General features: G+C 38.1%; 1 protein-coding gene across 4 annotated transcripts in view; it reads left to right on the forward strand.

Moving 5' to 3' along the window:
• hook3 (hook microtubule-tethering protein 3) overlaps positions 1 to 17,174 on the forward strand; it is a 58,931-nt gene that overhangs the window by 8,689 nt on the left and 33,068 nt on the right. For all 4 annotated transcript variants that reach the window (XM_061876693.1, XM_061876692.1, XM_061876695.1 and 1 more), the window contains exons 2-3: positions 10,211 to 10,296; positions 13,133 to 13,205. In XM_061876693.1, the coding sequence (XP_061732677.1) occupies positions 10,211 to 10,296; positions 13,133 to 13,205 (159 nt within the window). The remainder of the gene's footprint in view (positions 1 to 10,210; positions 10,297 to 13,132; positions 13,206 to 17,174) is intronic.

Genomic DNA, 17,174 nt, shown 5'->3' on the forward strand with positions numbered 1-17,174 from the left:
AACAATGTACTAATATGAGCCAGTTTAGGAAACTGTTCGAAGTCAGTGTTTAAAAAGTACAAAGAAGAATAATCTTTGCGCCTGATAGATTGATTACAGTTGACAGTAGGGCTGGGCGATATGGCCTTTTCTAAATAACTTGATATTTTTAGGCAATATCGTGATACACGATATATATCTCGATATTTTGCCTTTGTCTTGAATGAACACTTGATGCATGTAATCACAGCAGTATGATGGTTCCATGTGTCTACATTAAAACTTTCTTCTTCATACTGCATTAATATATGCTACTTTTAAACTTTCATGCAGAGAGGGAAATCAAAACTAAGTCAATTGACCAAAAGTGTATTTAATAAACAGTTATTTAGCAGTGGCACAAACATTCATGTAATTTCCAAAACAGAAAGTGCAAGATTGTCAGAAACATTTTAAGTGTCAAATGAAAATGTGTTGCATAATAGGAAATCAAATAGTATTCGTCCTTCCCTATGTGGTAGGTTACTACGGATGTTATTAAATTATCTTCATTCTCTAGCAAGTGACTTTTCAAATGATGCTACATATTTGCAATAATGCTACTTTTTATAGCAACTCTTTTGGCAAACACTTGACAAATTACGGTTGTCTGTTCGACATATTCCCACTTGAAGCCAAACCACAGCCAGACGATGGACCCCCTGCTGTTTTTCTTGGGAATTCATTTTTCCTTCATTCGCACCTTCTTTCTCTCGTATTACCACTCGCACGGCTCCGTTAGCATCACAGCTAACGTTACCAAGGCTGCTACCTCTCTGCTCCACGAGGGCGTATACGTATGTGACGTATGACATTTGCCCGCAGCTACAAGCAACTGCGTGAGAATATATACTCGAATATTACGATATAGTCATTTTCTATATCGCGTATATCGATATATCGCCCAGCCTGAGCTGACAATCAGTTTTGCTCAATAAAATTATTTTTCATAGATCATCTCTTTCTTTCTTTCCTTAAAACTGTTTTAGTAAAATTTAAAAAAAAGTTTTCATCATTGTTTTATCTGTTGTTACCGCTTGTTGTCACCTGTCACTCACAAAGTTGTGTTGCAAAATTGTAAAGAATAAATTGTTATGGGTTTATTTTGTACAGGATGCATTTTATATTATGTGCTCCAAATATTTGCACCTTGAAGGGAACATTTAATGTGACCATTACAACAACTCACGATTCAATTGTGATTCTTGCGGTGATATTTTGATTCAGAATAGATTTCTTGATTCTCGATTCAAACAAATGTTGTTATGTAAATTATAGTGAAATATTTTCAAAACAAGCTTCTGGTTCCTAAACCACCGCTTCGCTGCTGATGCATGACTTATGCACGTAGTGAAAAAGCACATAGATGATGGCCTTTAAGGGTCTTAAAATTGCGATTCTGTTATGGATCAATTTTTTTTGGCCCTGCTAGAGTTTACACTTGACCAAACAAGTCGCAGCCAAAAGGTCTAATAAAACTGATTTGTCAAACTTAGCATTATGTAATATGTAGGCTCTTTACAGCTGTTATGTCATTGCCATGTACCCCTTTGTACCATATAACAGTAACATGCACTAACCCTGCAAATCTACGTCACAATAAAACTGAATATAGCCTCTTTTCATTTTAGTCTTGGGCAAACATTCCTCACATACCTGTGAGTTTAACTGCAACTGGAATGACAGAGATTGCTTACCTCTGCTTTTGAAAATCGACTGCTGCTTTTAGATTCACTATGGTTCTTCATGTTGGCCAAAGCAACATTACAATTGTGTGTGTGTGGCGATATGGCCTTTTATTAATATCTCGATATTTTGCCTTAGCCTTGAATGAACACATATATGATACATATAATCACAGCAGTATGATGATTCTATGTGTCTACATTAAAACATTTGTCTTCATACTACATTAATATGTAGTATGAAGTTAACATTAATTAACTTTCATGCAGAGAAGGAAATCACAACTAAGTCAATTGACCAAAAGTGTATTATTTAAACAGTTATTAAGCAGTGGCACAAACATTTATGTCATTTCCAAACAGAAAGTGCAAGATTGTCAGAGACATTTTAAAACAAGCTATGAGTGCACTTTTGATGTGCATGATGTCACATAAGATATTTCAAAAACCGTAGAATAAAAATGAGCTACATAATAGGAAATCAAATAGTGTATGTGATTTGCTATGTGGTCGGTTGCTGCAAAAGTTGTCTCCTTCTGTTGTAGACTATTTTTTTCATACGGTGTTCATCTGGAAATTGATGACGCCAGGCTCAATTGGGTCAGTGCTGGTTGCTTCGGCATTTTGTTGGTGTGGCACCGGCATGAGATGTTGACATGCAGAGTTTCAAGCACTCTTCATTCTGTAACGGGTGACTTTTCAAATGATGGCACAAATTAGTAGTGCTGCTACTTTTTGTAGCAACGCTTTTACCGCATACTTTACATATTATGGTTGTCTGTTCAACATCTTTCCGCTTGAAGCCAAACCACTGCCAGACGATGGACCTTGTGCTGTTTTTCTTAGTAGTTAATTCTTCTTCTTCCATTGGTTACCTGATTGGCACCTTCTCTCTCTCGTATTACCACTCACACTGCTCAGCTTGCACCACCTGCCACAGCTAACCTTACCCATGCCACTACCTCTCTGCTCCGCAAGGGCGTATGACGTTGCACGCGTGGCAGTATGTGGCGTATGTAACAAGGTGCGCTTGTTTTATCTCTCTGTGAGGAGGACAGACAAGAAAGAGTGAGAAAAGCCTGTAGCTAAAAGCAACTGTTTGAGAACATATACTCGAATACTCACGAAATAGTAATTTTCTACATCGCAGAAACAAACCCACGATATATCAAGTATATTCGATATATCGCCCAGCTTTAATATATACATATATATATATATATATATATATATATATATATATATATATATATATATATATATATATATATATATATATATATATATATATATATATATGTATATATATATTTCACTATTTTTACTAAAATATACTTTGCAGTTATAGTGTTTTAACCGATTGCTCGATTTATTAAACAACCTAATCGATAGATTACTCAATTACGAAAATACTCCTTAGCTGCAGCCTTTTTCAAAAGACTGTAGACTTGACTCACCTTTTGTAAGGTTATTAGAAGCTAATAGTATTGTTAAATGGTCTTGAGTTCTATGCTTTGTTATGGTATATTGCACTTTGTGGTGCCCTTGTGTTGTGGTACTAATAGCAGTACAGTATACCTATCGCGTAGTGCTAGACATGTTGTATCTGATACCATATTATTTTACCATAGTTGTTTTAACTTAGTCACACAAGGCCATTTTAGCTGTGCTGGACATGTTCAAGTTTCCTGTGCCATGCCTAAGTGCGATTGAGCGTGCTTACAGTCCGTGCTTTAGGTGTTAAGTAGGCTCAGGCATGGAACGATTGGCCTAATGTGAGTATGACTTCAGACTTTTCCTCAACCCATGTTTTGCCACTGGTGATAACTCCTAACCCTGTCCTTGTTTTAAATAATTAAGCAAGCTAGTTAGTTCTTAGCATATACACAACTCATGTGGCCTTGTGTATTAATTGCTGCCAGGGATTAGGAGGTGATTTGATACATGAACGCCATTCAAAAAATAAGCCTTGATGTCATGCACCCAGCATATTACATGTCAAAGGCTGTCTGTTATAAATACTGCTTAACACTATATTTAAAACAGCTAGGTAGTGCTTGTTACTTCATCATTGTGTTTTGGATGTGTTGGTTTTATGTTTTCTTTCCTTTCACCTCTCCACTGGGAAGGGAAGGGGTGTAAACCACATCTGGCAACGGAAATAGTCGCATCAAACAAATCCTGGACTGCTCCACAAGTAACTTGAGTAAAGTGGATTCATATACAAGTAAAAAGGCCACGTCCTCATCGTGCCTCCTCAAAAGTAACCGGTCCTGTGTTATTAATGCCCAATGCAGCCTGCCCCTGCTCTACATGGTGTTACGTAATCAAAGCGGTTTTGTTTCAGTTCGGTCATGTGTTGAATGTGGGCCAATTAGCAGTCAGCTATCAAACAGTTATTGCTGTCCTTTTTTAGACTTGTCGAAATCCTTGCAATCAGTGCAGGACAGTCACACATGCTGGTGTACATCCTCTACTGTTTATTTGAAGGAATTGAACACCGCCATCAATACCATCTTGTAACAAAGGACTCTAGAACTGAAAGACATTTTCATTGTGTTATTAAAAATGAGGCAAAGCATTACGTGGGCCAGTGTTCAATCTTGTCATTTCCTTCCTGTCACATTTTCAACATTCCTGCTCTCAATTTCACCTCCTTTGCCACATGGCCTGTTGGCATGTGGACTTGCCAGTCTTGGCAGATTTATGTCAGCCTTAAGCAATAGAAATGTTGACAGAAGTGTGCAAGGCAGCAGTTTGTAGGAACTAAGTTTACTGCTGCACCTTAGAAGCTACAGCTAAAACAGTGTCAATTTTACATTTCAAACTTATTTTTCCCAAAATAATTTATTTAAATAATTTTAATACATATAATCTAATACAAGCCTTACGATATACAAATAGCATATTACGGTTATTGTGACCAAAATTTTCAAGGTTATAATTAGCGATAGATTTGCGATATGGCCTGAAATTGTGATGCATAATGCAGGCTGCCGCGCTAACAATATATCAGCGATATATTAACAAGTATGTAAGTAATAATAGAATCATTTCAAAACGGGTTGCACAGACTCCTAATTTGGATGCTAGGTATGCAGTAACTTGGGCTGTAATGGTAAAAGGTAAAATGATAAACTGCGGTAAAATTCCCAACAGTTAATAATACCGTTAAAATTTTTAATGACCAAAAAAACTGTAATTTATTAATACATTTTAGACAAAACTATATTACCTGGAAACAAAGTCACAGCAGCACTGGCGCATGCGCTCTTCCATCGTTTCGCTTGAAAATCATGGCGGAACAAACAACACAGACTTTGCTGTGGAGATTTCCCCTTGGTGTAAACGCAGCTAAGCGCTTGGTGTAAGTTAATTTTCCCTTGCTTCATTCCCATGGAGTCACGGCGTGCGTTTAAGAACGCAGTGCAGTTTAAAGATGGCGACAGATGTGGAAAATATTGGAGACGGAGACATCTGTACCACACTAAAAGTATACAGCGAAGGAGAAAAGTATTTGATTTTGATTTTGTTTTCTCAATACAGCGTCCATTAGCTGTGACTGAGAAATAATGACGTGAAAAACATGCAGCAGTCGGTGTGTCGGTAACACTGCCACAACTTGTTAAAAAAGTATTTAGTTTGTTGACTGGGATGCTGACTCATTCTTTATTTAACTGCAAACTGTATCAGTGTTCAAATAACATAAATACAAGGTGTAATGTTTTTTCATGTCATCAAATTGAACATCCATTCATCCATTTCCTACTGCTTATTCCCTTTTGGGGTCGCGGAGGACGCTGGCGCCTATATTGTCCAGGGTGTACTCCATCTTCCGTCCGATTGTAACTGAGAAATTGAACATAGGCTGTGAAAATTGTGTATTCAAAGTGAGATGTATCACTCCTGTTTATTTTTACTGGCCAAACTGTTGCACTAAACCTCAAGGAGGCATTGATCGAGAAGAACAAAACTTATTTATTAGACTTTATCTTAATTAGCCAAACTGCTTTGAGTTTTATATTGATATCAGAAAGTAAAAATTTTTTTTACATTGTTTTTTTCATGTCACAAGGGTATTACTTTTAATAAAATTAATGTGACATAGTATTTTGTTAATGTTTTTTGATGTATAATTATTTCCTATATGACATATTTCTGCTTATACGCTTAATGGATCTGTCAGGGTACAGCATGTTCATGTACATATAAATGTACATAACTTAAAAAAATACCTCCCTCTATCAAAATGTAAATATGGAGATAAAGGCATCATGTAATGAGGAAAAAGCTGACACGTTGATATTATTAATGAACAAAAAAAACCAAATACTTGTCTTTAGATAAACGGATAAAGTTTATCAAATTACATGATGGTATTGCGTTCTAACCTCACCCTAACACTGCTTTACCGAACAATCAGTAATTATGATTTCAATATTAATAGAAATAATCCAAATTATTATATTGGCCATAACCGTGCAGCCCTATGTGTCAGACTACAAACCCCCGTTTCCATATGAGTTGGGAAATTGTGTTAGATGTAAATATTAACGGAATACAATGATTTGCAAATCATTTTCAACCCATATTCAGTTGAATATGCTACAAAGACAACATATTTGATGTTCAAACTGATAAACATTTTTTTTGCAAATAATCATCAAATTTAGAATTTGATGTCAGCAACACGTGACAAAGAAGTTGGGAAAGGTGGCAATAAATACTGATAAGGTTGAGGAATGCTCATCAAACACTTATATGGAACATCCCACAGGTGTGCAGGCTAATTGGGAACAGTTGAGTGCCATGATTGGGTATAAAAGCAGCTTCCATAAAATGCTAAGTAATTCACAGACAAGGATGGGGTGAGGGTCACCACTTTGTAAGCAAATTGTCGAACAGTTTTAGAACAACATTTCTCAACGAGTTATTGCAAGGAATTTAGAGATTTTACCATCTACGGTCCGTAAAATAATCAAAAAGTTCAGAGAATCTGGAGAAATCACTGCACGTAAACGATGATATTACGGACTTTTGATCCCTCAGGCGGTACTGCATTAAAAACAGACATCAGTGTGTAAAGGATATCACCACATGGGCTCTGGAACACTTCATAAAACCACTGTCAGTAACTACAGTGGGTTGCTACATCTGTAAGTGCAAGTTAAAACTACTATGCAAAGCCAAATCCATTTATCAACAATATTCTGATACGCCGCCGGCCTGGCTGGGCCCTAGCTCACCTAAGATGGACTGATGCAAAGTGGAAAGGTGTTCTGTGGTCTGACAAGTCGACATTTCAAATTATATTTGGAAACAGAGGATGTGGTGTCCTCCAGAACAAAGAGGAAAATATCCATTCAGATTATTATAGGCGCAAAGTTCAAAAGCCAGCCTCTGTGATGGTATGGGGGTGTATTAGTGCCCAAGGCATGGGTAATTTACACATATGTGAAGGCAACATTAATGCTGAACGGTCCATACAGGTTTTGGAACAACATATGTTGTCATCCAAGCAACGTTATCACGGACTCCCCTGCTTATTTCAGCAAGACAAGTGTTACAACAGCGTGGCTTCGTAAAAAAAGAGTGCGGGTACTTTCCTGGCCCGCCTGCAGTCCAGACTTGTCGGCCATCGAAAATATGTGGGACATTATGAAACGTAAAATACGACAGTAGAGACCCCGGACTGTTGAACGACTGAAGCGCTACATAAAACAAGAATGGGAAAGAATTCCACTTTCAAAGCTTCAACAATTAGTCTCCTCAGTTCCCAAACGTTTATTGAGTGTTGTTAAAAGAAAAGGTGATGTAACACAGTGGTGAACATGTCTTTTCCCAACTACTTTGGCACGTGTTGCAGCCATGAAATTCTAAGTTAATTATTATTTGCAAAAAAAAATAAAGTTTATGAGTTTGAACATCAAATATCTTGTCTTTGTAGTGCATTCAATTGAATATGGGTTGAAAAGGATTTGCAAATCATTGTATTCCGTTTATATTTACATCTAACACAATTTCCCAACTCATATGGAAACAGGGTTTATACATCTAATAAATAAACACTATATTTATATGGACAAAACGTGCAGTTATGTCTTATGGCTAACAGGTGCCATCTTTCAAAATTCTTACATTATTTTTTATTTTTGCACCTTAGACGTGCCATCTTTAAAAATTCTTACATTGTTTATTTTTGAACCTCTTATGTACATAAAGTCCTGTCTTGCACAATGTTCCCATTTATGTTAGTTATTTATGTAATAATTGTTTTATGCCATAGTACTTTGTTTATAATGCTTTTGTTGCTTTCATATGCACTTATAATTTCTTCTTGAGGTCCATGAAACAGTGTTTTCATCCACAATAATGTTTCGTCTAAAAAGAAAATTGTTTTGAATGTGTTGTGTTTTTTAAACAAAAGCTGGTTAAAAGATTCCAGTATAAATACTTTTTGAAAATGTTGACCACATTTTAAAAATACCAGGGTAATAATGATAACCATGATATTTTGGTCATAATAACCATGATAAGAAATGTTCATACCGTGACATCCCGAGCGGTAACCTTAAAAATTCCAGTTGTATTATTTTGTCAAAACTATTATTATTCTACTTGCTAATTTACTGTTAATATTTGGTTATTTTCTGCTTTTACAAACATGGTTATATCTACACTTCAGTTAAAATGTAGTAAACACTTATTCTTCTGTTGTTTAGATACTTATCATTAGTTTTAGACGAGACTAAAAATGTGGGCATCGATTCAATACCAAATAGTTATAGGAGCCGTATTGATACTTAAAATTTTTAAGATCATTGAAGGATTGCAAAAAAATTTTAGGTATCAATACGGCTCATTGAATGATTGCAGGGCAGCACAGTGGCACAGGGATTAGTGAAGGTCCTGAGTAGTTCTTAGTTCAATCTTGGGCTCGGGATCTTTCTGTCTGGAGTTTGCATGTTCTCCCCGTGACTGCGTGGGTTCCCTCCGGGTACTCCGGCTTCCTCCCACCTCCAAAGACATGCACCTGGGGATAGGTTGATTGGCAACACTAAATGGTCCCTAGTGTGTGAATGTGAGTGTGAATGTTGTCTGTCTATCTGTGTTGGCCCTGTGATGAGTTGGCGACTTGTCCAGGGTGTACTCCGCCCGAATGCAGCTGAGATAGGCTCCAGCACCCCCCGCGATCCCAAAAGGGACAAGCGGTAGAAAATGGATGGATGAATGATTGCATTTTTATTACAGTTTCAATCAGACAAAAACACAGGATGGCTGTGCAATGATATCAATTCAATATTTAAATTATTTCCTACTGTTAGCTCTGATTTAAATAATTTGTACATTTTGGAACCAAACGACAAAATATTTGTTTATAATAAAAATGTCGATGTAGCCACTGTAGTATTGACCAAATAGTGATATTGTACTTGGTATCGTAACTATCGATATTAGTATCGATCCGTCCACCTTTGTTTACGTTTACATTGCGTCCCTTTGCTTGTCGCCATCAAATTTGCTAACACAGCTAGAATGTGTCATCAAAATGAATTATAATTCTATAGTGATAATATTAAAAAACATTGTGGGCCAAATTCATATAATCTATGTCGTCTATATTGTGTAATCCTAGTTATAATTATCACGTTTTGTTGAATGTGTTTAAAATAGGCTTAAAAACACACTAGTCTTTTAACCAAGTTTTATGTTTAAAATGTTTGTTTCTTGTATTCATGTTAGCATTTAAGCGAGCTAGCAAATAGCGCGCTTTAGAAAACGAGCAGTCTCACTGTGAGTTTTTCAATGTGTGGTGCTACTGTCACAAAGTTTTCCAATCATTTGAATTTCAAACGGTAATACTAACCTAACCGTCTGGAATTTTATTGCTGTTTATACCTGTAATTATTACATCTCTAATACTGGCATTACAAGACATGCAACAATTGCTAAAAAAAATATATAATTAGAGTACATAAATGTTACGGGACTCTTTGGGCACCTCGCGATTCGATTATGATTCAGGAGTTATGATTCAATTGAAAATCAATTATTATTAATGCAGTCTTACATTTATTTTCTCTTTCGTTTGACTAAATAAGCAACTTTAAAACAGCGCATTTGTAATAAGAAACAGTTAAATTAATTCCTTTTACATTTAATAAATTAATGGAAATGTGTGCAAAATTGGAACTTAAGTGCCCTAAACTATAGGAGCTAATCAGATCTCTCGTTCAGGTGGCTTGCTGCAGTCGGAGAAATTTTAGAAACGGTCTGCATTACTTTAAATTACAAGAAATAAATCCATCATCGATTATTGACGTTTACTAATCGATTTAATAATCGTCCATGTCCGAATTGCGATTATTCTAAACAACGATTATTTTCTCCACCTCTATAATGGCCAGTAATAAAGTCCCTCGTATTTATTATAATTGCTTTTTGCCCTCTGTTAGCTTTTATCTTTGTCTTTTTACAAGCTTTTCACAATAGTTTTATTGTTCCAGGTTCAAACATTTGGTGTGGAGGCTCCATGCAAGACGGTGGATGACTTGACGAGTGGTATCGTCATGGCTCAAGCCCTACAGAAAATGTAAGTTGTGATTATTTACAGTGCTGTCAAGCGATTACATTTTTTTTTTTACTATTCATTATTAATGAATCAACGACGTAATTTATTTCATGTTAACTAAAACATTTTTACAAGACAAACAAAGTAGCTTTATTAAGTTACTAATTTTTTTTAACAGACATGAACAGATGCAGTCTGTTTTATTTACAAACATTTAAAAAAACAGATCTATATAAAGTGCTGTTACACATAAAAAACAGTAAGAACACTTTTTGAATCTATTTGTGAGCACCATAAGAGATCCGTCAATGACATGGAGACCTGCTTAAAGTTGAGGCAAATTTAGAAATAAAACAACGGCTGCTGACTTAAAGATAATGGAGGTCAATGAAGCAGAGTCATCAAACCGCTGTCGAAGGTGCAAAGAAATACTATGCTTTTTCTTTGGTGATATTTCTTAGTGGGGAAAAGCACTTTTTAGGGGTGAATTTTGCCTATTGTTTACAATCAATATGAAAACCATCACAGCGGATGTATTTTTATTTTGATGCAATCTAACTCGTAAATAAATAAGAGTCAGTTTACAGCAAAGCCAATGGTAGGTCCTATATTCTTACCATAAAATCCAATAAAAAAAACATTCAAAAAGCGCCACAAATACTTCATTTACATTTCGTTACTTGAATATTAACCAAGTATGATTGATATTGTTCTTATAAGTGGGAGGTGTGGGATCTGAGCCGAGGATGTTGTTGTGGCTTGTGCAGCCCTTTGAGACATTTGTATTAAGGGCTATACAAGTAAACTTTGATTGATGATTGATTAATGGATAAGCGCTAACGCAGACAAACTATTTATAGCGGCGCCGTGATCACTAACGTGTGTGCCTATGTTTAGATCATGAAGTGGTAATCTGTTTCTCTTGCTTCCTTTGCTCGCGAAAGTTTATTGTACATCATAATATTGCCTCTCAACTTGATAGTAAGTAGAAGGACGGGGATATAATCCGCATGTTGGATCACTTTAACAGCTAATTAAGACCCGTAAATGGCAAGAACGACACGAAAAGGCGCTTTGTTCCACACCCATGTATGTTCTCAGGGAGGATTATGAGTCATTCTCCATTTAAAACGAAAATTAAAAGATTCTATCAGTCGGCATCCAAATGACCGCGGATATTGCAGAGTAAGTGATGATTTATCATGTTTGTTGGCTCTCATGAAGTCTGCAGTGAGTAATAATTAATCAGTGTAATAATCAATCCATTCATCCGTTTTCTAACGCTTGTCTCTCTTTGGGTCGCGGGGGTGCCGGAGCCTATCCCAGCTGCACTCAGGCGGAAGGCGGCGTACACCTCGGACAAGTCGCCACCTCATCACAGGGCCAACACAGATAGACAACATTTACACTCAGTTGTTGGAAAAAAAGTGAAATTTGTGAAGCGTTTTTTAAATTAATGCGTCCCGTATTCTTATGATGAAATAAATATTAAATGTTATTATAAATGTATATGTTACTACTTTACATATATATTCCTGATCAGGTCGGGCTTTTACCACCACGGGTAAGATGTACCCCCATGCTACCTGCAGCATTCGTGCAGATGGGGCTAATAAACCTGGTAAGGCAGCCCATCTAGGAGAAGAAAATCTCCAATCTCAAAACCCCCGCTCCCCTGCAGTGTAAAGGAGTAAGGCTAGGGGAGTAAACCCCGACAGATAATCAGGAGCCGGAGTCCCGAAGGTGGTTTGACGTTGTAGCGTCATTCCGGCAACTCCTGCAACATCGCTGGTGCCAAGCTGTATCGACACTCGTTGCTCCCTTGGATCCACCAGCCACGTGTAGAGGGGGGGCTTGCTGCCTGAACAACAGCTTGCCCTCCATGGTTCCATGCCAAGGCCATGTAGGTCCACTGTAGAGGTCACTCCAGCCTCACTTGCCATTGGGACAACCCCCGCTCCCCTTTTTGGATTTACCCCATCTTCTACCAAGACGGAAGGATGCCGACGACATATATATACTATGTGCAGTGGTTCTTAACCTGGATTCGATCGAACCCTAGGGGTTCGGTGAGTCGCCCTCAGGGGTTCGGTGGAGCCTCCGCCGCTGAGGTCAAGACACACCCAACTCATCGTGTAAATAAAAACTTCTCCCTATCGGCGTATTATGGATACCCCCAAACAATTTTCCCCTTTAATTTTCCATCAGATTTTCAGGTGTGTAATTTGTTGTGAGTTCATGCACTGTTTGTGTTGTTCTTTGAATGAGGTGATGTTCATTTTGTGCACCAGTAAAAAAAACATGACTGTCTTGATTTTTTTTTTTTTTTAAAAAGGTTTCATTTTTCACTATAGAAGGGTTCGGTGAAGGCGCATATTAAACGGGTGGGGTTCGGTACCTCCAACAAGGTTAAGAACCACTGACTTAGTGCATGTCCATAAAACCTAAATGTATGTATTTGGATGTTTTTAAGGGATTTTATTGGCAGACTAGAGCGACTTCCATAGGCTCCATTGTAAGCGGACTATTGATCGCATTTATGTACGATTTAGAATGCATAAAAAAAAAAAAAAAATATGTGTTCTTGTCTTACATAAAGCTTGTGAATGAAAGGCAACATTCCAAAAAACGTGAAGTTCCCCTTTAATAACAGGATTTTCAAAACAAAGATTAAGATTTTATCTTGAAAGTTTTTCCAAAAACACTTCTAAAAAAGAGGGGTTAACTTTTATGCAACCAATATTTATTATGATCAATACAGTATTTGTGAAGGAAAATGAGATATGTATGAAATTAATGTAGTTGTACAATTGCTTGTTTTCATGCCAAATGTTCTGCCCTTTCATTATCTTTCCAGAGATTTAGTGTATTTCAGTGATGCATGGATTAGTAGAATCAAGCCAGAGGTGGGGGACAATTGGAGGTTGAAGGTAAGAATTAGTTTTTTTGTTTTAATTATTGTGCATATGGGGGTCACATAATGTCATAATAAACTAAAAGTAAAGCTGTGTTTGCACTTGTCAATTTGGGGCTTGGGCTAGCTGTCTGATGAGTTACATTCACATACAGTGCTATTTTTACACCTAATATCTCAGATTTTTATTTTTTTCACTTTTAAATTGCGTTGCCACATCATGCGAAACGAACCTTAACCACACTATAGTTCACTTGGAAGAAGTCCAAGACCACCTTTTCAACCCATCTCGGTCCACTAAGGTTTGATTTAGGGATAGGCAGTAAGGCCTAAAATATATTTTGCCATATATTTGCAGCCTCTTGCGATAACGATACACATGATACAAACCCCGTTTCCATATGAGTTGGAAAATTGTGTTTGACGTAAATATAAACGAAATACAATGATTTGCAAATCATTTTCAGCCCATATTCAGTTGAATATGCTACAAAGACAACATATTTGATGTTCAAACTGATAAACATTTTTTTTTTTTTGCAAATAATCATTAACTTTAGAATTTGATGCCAGCAACATGTGACAAAGAAGATGGGAAAGGTGGCAATAAATACTGATAAAGTTGAGGAATGCTCATCAAACACTTATTTGGAACATTCCACAGATGTGCAGGCTAATTGGCAACAGTTGGGTGCCAGGATTGGGTATAAAAACAGCTTCCCAAAAAATGCTCAGTCTGTCACAAGAAAGGATGGGGCGAGGTACACCCCTTTGTCCACAACTGCGTTAGCAAATAGTTAAACAGTATAAGAACAACGTTTCTCAAAGTGCAATTGCAGGAAATTTAGGGATTTCAACATCTACGGTCCATAATATCAAAAGTTTCAGAGAATCTGGAGAAATCACTCCACGTAAGCAGCATGGCTGGAAACCAACATTGAATAACCGTGACCTTTGATCCCTCAGACAGCACCGTATCAAAAACCGACATCAATCTCTGAAGGATGTCACCACATGGGCTCAGGAACACTAGAGAAAACCACTGTCACTAAATACAGTTATTTGCTACATCTGTAGGGGCAAGTTAAAGCTCTACTATGCAAAGCGAAAGCCATTTATCAACAACATCCAGAAACGCCGCCGCATCTCTGGGCCCGAGATCATCTAAGAGGGACTGATGCAAAGTGGAAAAGTGTTCTGTGGTCTGACGAGTCCACATTTCAAATTTTTGGGGGAAATATTCGACATCGTGTCACCCGGACCAAAGGGGAAGCGAACCATCCAGACTGTTATTAACGCAAAGTTCAAAAGCCAGCATCCGTGATGGTATGGGGGCGCATTAGTGCCCAAGGCATGGGTAACTTACACATCTGTGGAGGCACCATTAATGCTGAAAGGTAAATACAGGTTTTGGAACAACATATGCTGCTATCTAAGCGCCGTCTTATTCATGGGCGCCCCTGCTTGTTTCAGCAAGACAATGCCAAGCCACATTCAACACGTGTTACAACAGCGTGGCTTTATAAAGAAATAGTGCGGGTACGTTCCTGGCCTGCCTGCAGTCCAGACCTGTCTCCCATCGAAAATATGTGGCTCATTATGAAGCGTAAAATACGACAGCGGAGACCCCGGACTGTTGAACGACTGAAACTCTACATAAAACAAGAATGGGAAAGAATTCCACTTTCAAAGCTTCAACAATTAGTTTCCTCAAACATGCCCTTTCCCAACAACTTTGGCACAAGTTGCAGCCATGAAATTCAAAGTTAATTATTATTTGCAAAAAAAAAAAAGTTTATGACTTTGAACATCAAATATCTTGTCTTTGTAGTGCATTCATTTGAATATGGGTTTAAAATGATTTGCTAATCATTGTATTCCGTTTATATTTACATCGAACACAATTTCCCAACTCATATGGAAACGGGGTTTGTGCATATACACGTGTGTTTATATATATATCTATATATATATATATATATCTATATATATATATATATATATATATATGTACAGTACAGGCCAAAAGTTTGGACGCACCTTCTCGTTAATGCATTTTCTTTATTTTCAGGACTATTCACATTTTAGACCACTGAAGGCATCAAAACTATGAATGAACACATTTGGTGTTATGTACTTAACAAAAAAAGGTAAAATAAGTGAACACGTGTTTTATATTCTAGTTTCTTCAAAATAGCAAACCCCTTAGCTCTGATTACTTTTTTACACACTCTTGGCATTCTCTCGATGAGCTTCAAGAGGTAGTCACTCACTTGAAAGGGTTTTCACTTCACAGGTGTCATTGTTTTGATGCCTTCAGTGACCATTTACAATGTAAATAGTCATAAAAATAAAGGAAACGCATTGAAATGAGAAGGTGTGCTCAAACCTTCGGCCTGTACTGTTTGTGTGTGTGTGTTTGTGTGTGTATATATATATATATATATATCTATCTATATATATATATTTTTTTTAAATTGTTACTTGATGCTATCTGGTCAGCGTGCTAACTGTTAGCATTTAAGTTCGTCTTTGGCTCTTCAGCATTCACACAAAATCTCTTGGAAAATTGTATTTTCTTTGAAACAAATCGATATATTTTGCTGGTTTTCAAGGTGAAAACTACCACAATGGCTCCCGCATTTTTAGATTTGTCAGTCTCTGGACCTTAGTGGAAAAGGTTTGGGCACCCCTGATCTACTTGTTAATGTATTTACTGTTTATATCTGGTTTCTGCTATTATGCGGATCCATCTACATTTCTGTTGGAATTTAAAAAGCACTTATTATTCTGTTGTTTCGATACTTTAGTTTTGGACACTATTCAAATGTGGGTGTCTATCCAATAGCAAGTAGTTACAGCCAGGGCAGAATTGGTCATACCAATGTAGAATTTTCACAATCACTGAATGATTCATCACATCCATCCATCCATCTTCTTCCGCTTATCCGAGGTCGGGTCTCGGGGGCAACAGCCTAAGCAGGGAAACCCAGACTTCCCTCTCCCCAGCCACTTCGTCTACCTCTTCCCGGGGGATCCCGAGGCGTTCCTAGGCCAGCCGGGAGACATAGTCTTCCCAAGGTGTCCTGGGTCTTCCCCGTGGCCTCCTATCGGTTGGACGTGCCCTAAACACCTCCCTAGGGAGGCCTTCGGGTGGCATCCTGACCACATGCCCGAACCACCTCATCTGGCTCCTCTCGATGTGAAGGACCAGCGGCTTTACTTTGAGTTCCTCCCTGATGGAAGAGCTTCTCACCCTATCTCTAAGGGAGAGCCCCGCCACACGGCGGAGGAAACTCATTTCGGCCGCTTGTACCCGTGATCTTATCCTTTCGGTCATGACCCAAAGCTCATTACCATAGGTGAGGATGGGAACGTAGATCGACCGGTAAATTGAGAGCTTTGCCTTCCGACTCAGCTCCTTCTTCACCACAACAGATCGGTACAACGTCCGCATTACTGAAGACGCCGCACCGATCCGCCTGTCGATCTCACGATCCACTCTTCCCTCACTCGTGAACAAGACTCCTAGGTACTTGAACTCCTCCACTTGGGGCAGGGTCTCCTCCCCAACCCGGAGATGGCATTCCACCCTTTTCCGGGCGAGAACCATAGACTCGGACTTGGAGGTGCTGATTTTCCTTCCGGTCGCTTCACACTCGGCTGCGAACCGATCCAGTGAGAGCTGAAGATCCCGGTCAGATGAAGCCATCAGGACCACATCATCTGCAAAAAGCAGAGACCTAATTCTGCGGTCACCAAACCGGAACCCCTCAACGCCCTGACTGCGCCTAGAAATTCTGTCCATAAAAGTTATGAACAGAATCGGTGACAAAGGACAGCCTTGGCGGAGTCCAACCCTCACTGGAAATGTGTTCGACTTACTGCCGGCAATGCGGACCAAGCTCTATCACTGATCGTACAGGGAGCGGACCGCCACAATATGACATTCCAAAACCCCATACTCTCTGAGCACTCCCCACAG

Source organism: Nerophis ophidion, linkage group LG17 (genome assembly GCF_033978795.1).
Source record: "Nerophis ophidion isolate RoL-2023_Sa linkage group LG17, RoL_Noph_v1.0, whole genome shotgun sequence".
NCBI classification, from domain to species: Eukaryota; Metazoa; Chordata; class Actinopteri; order Syngnathiformes; family Syngnathidae; genus Nerophis; species Nerophis ophidion.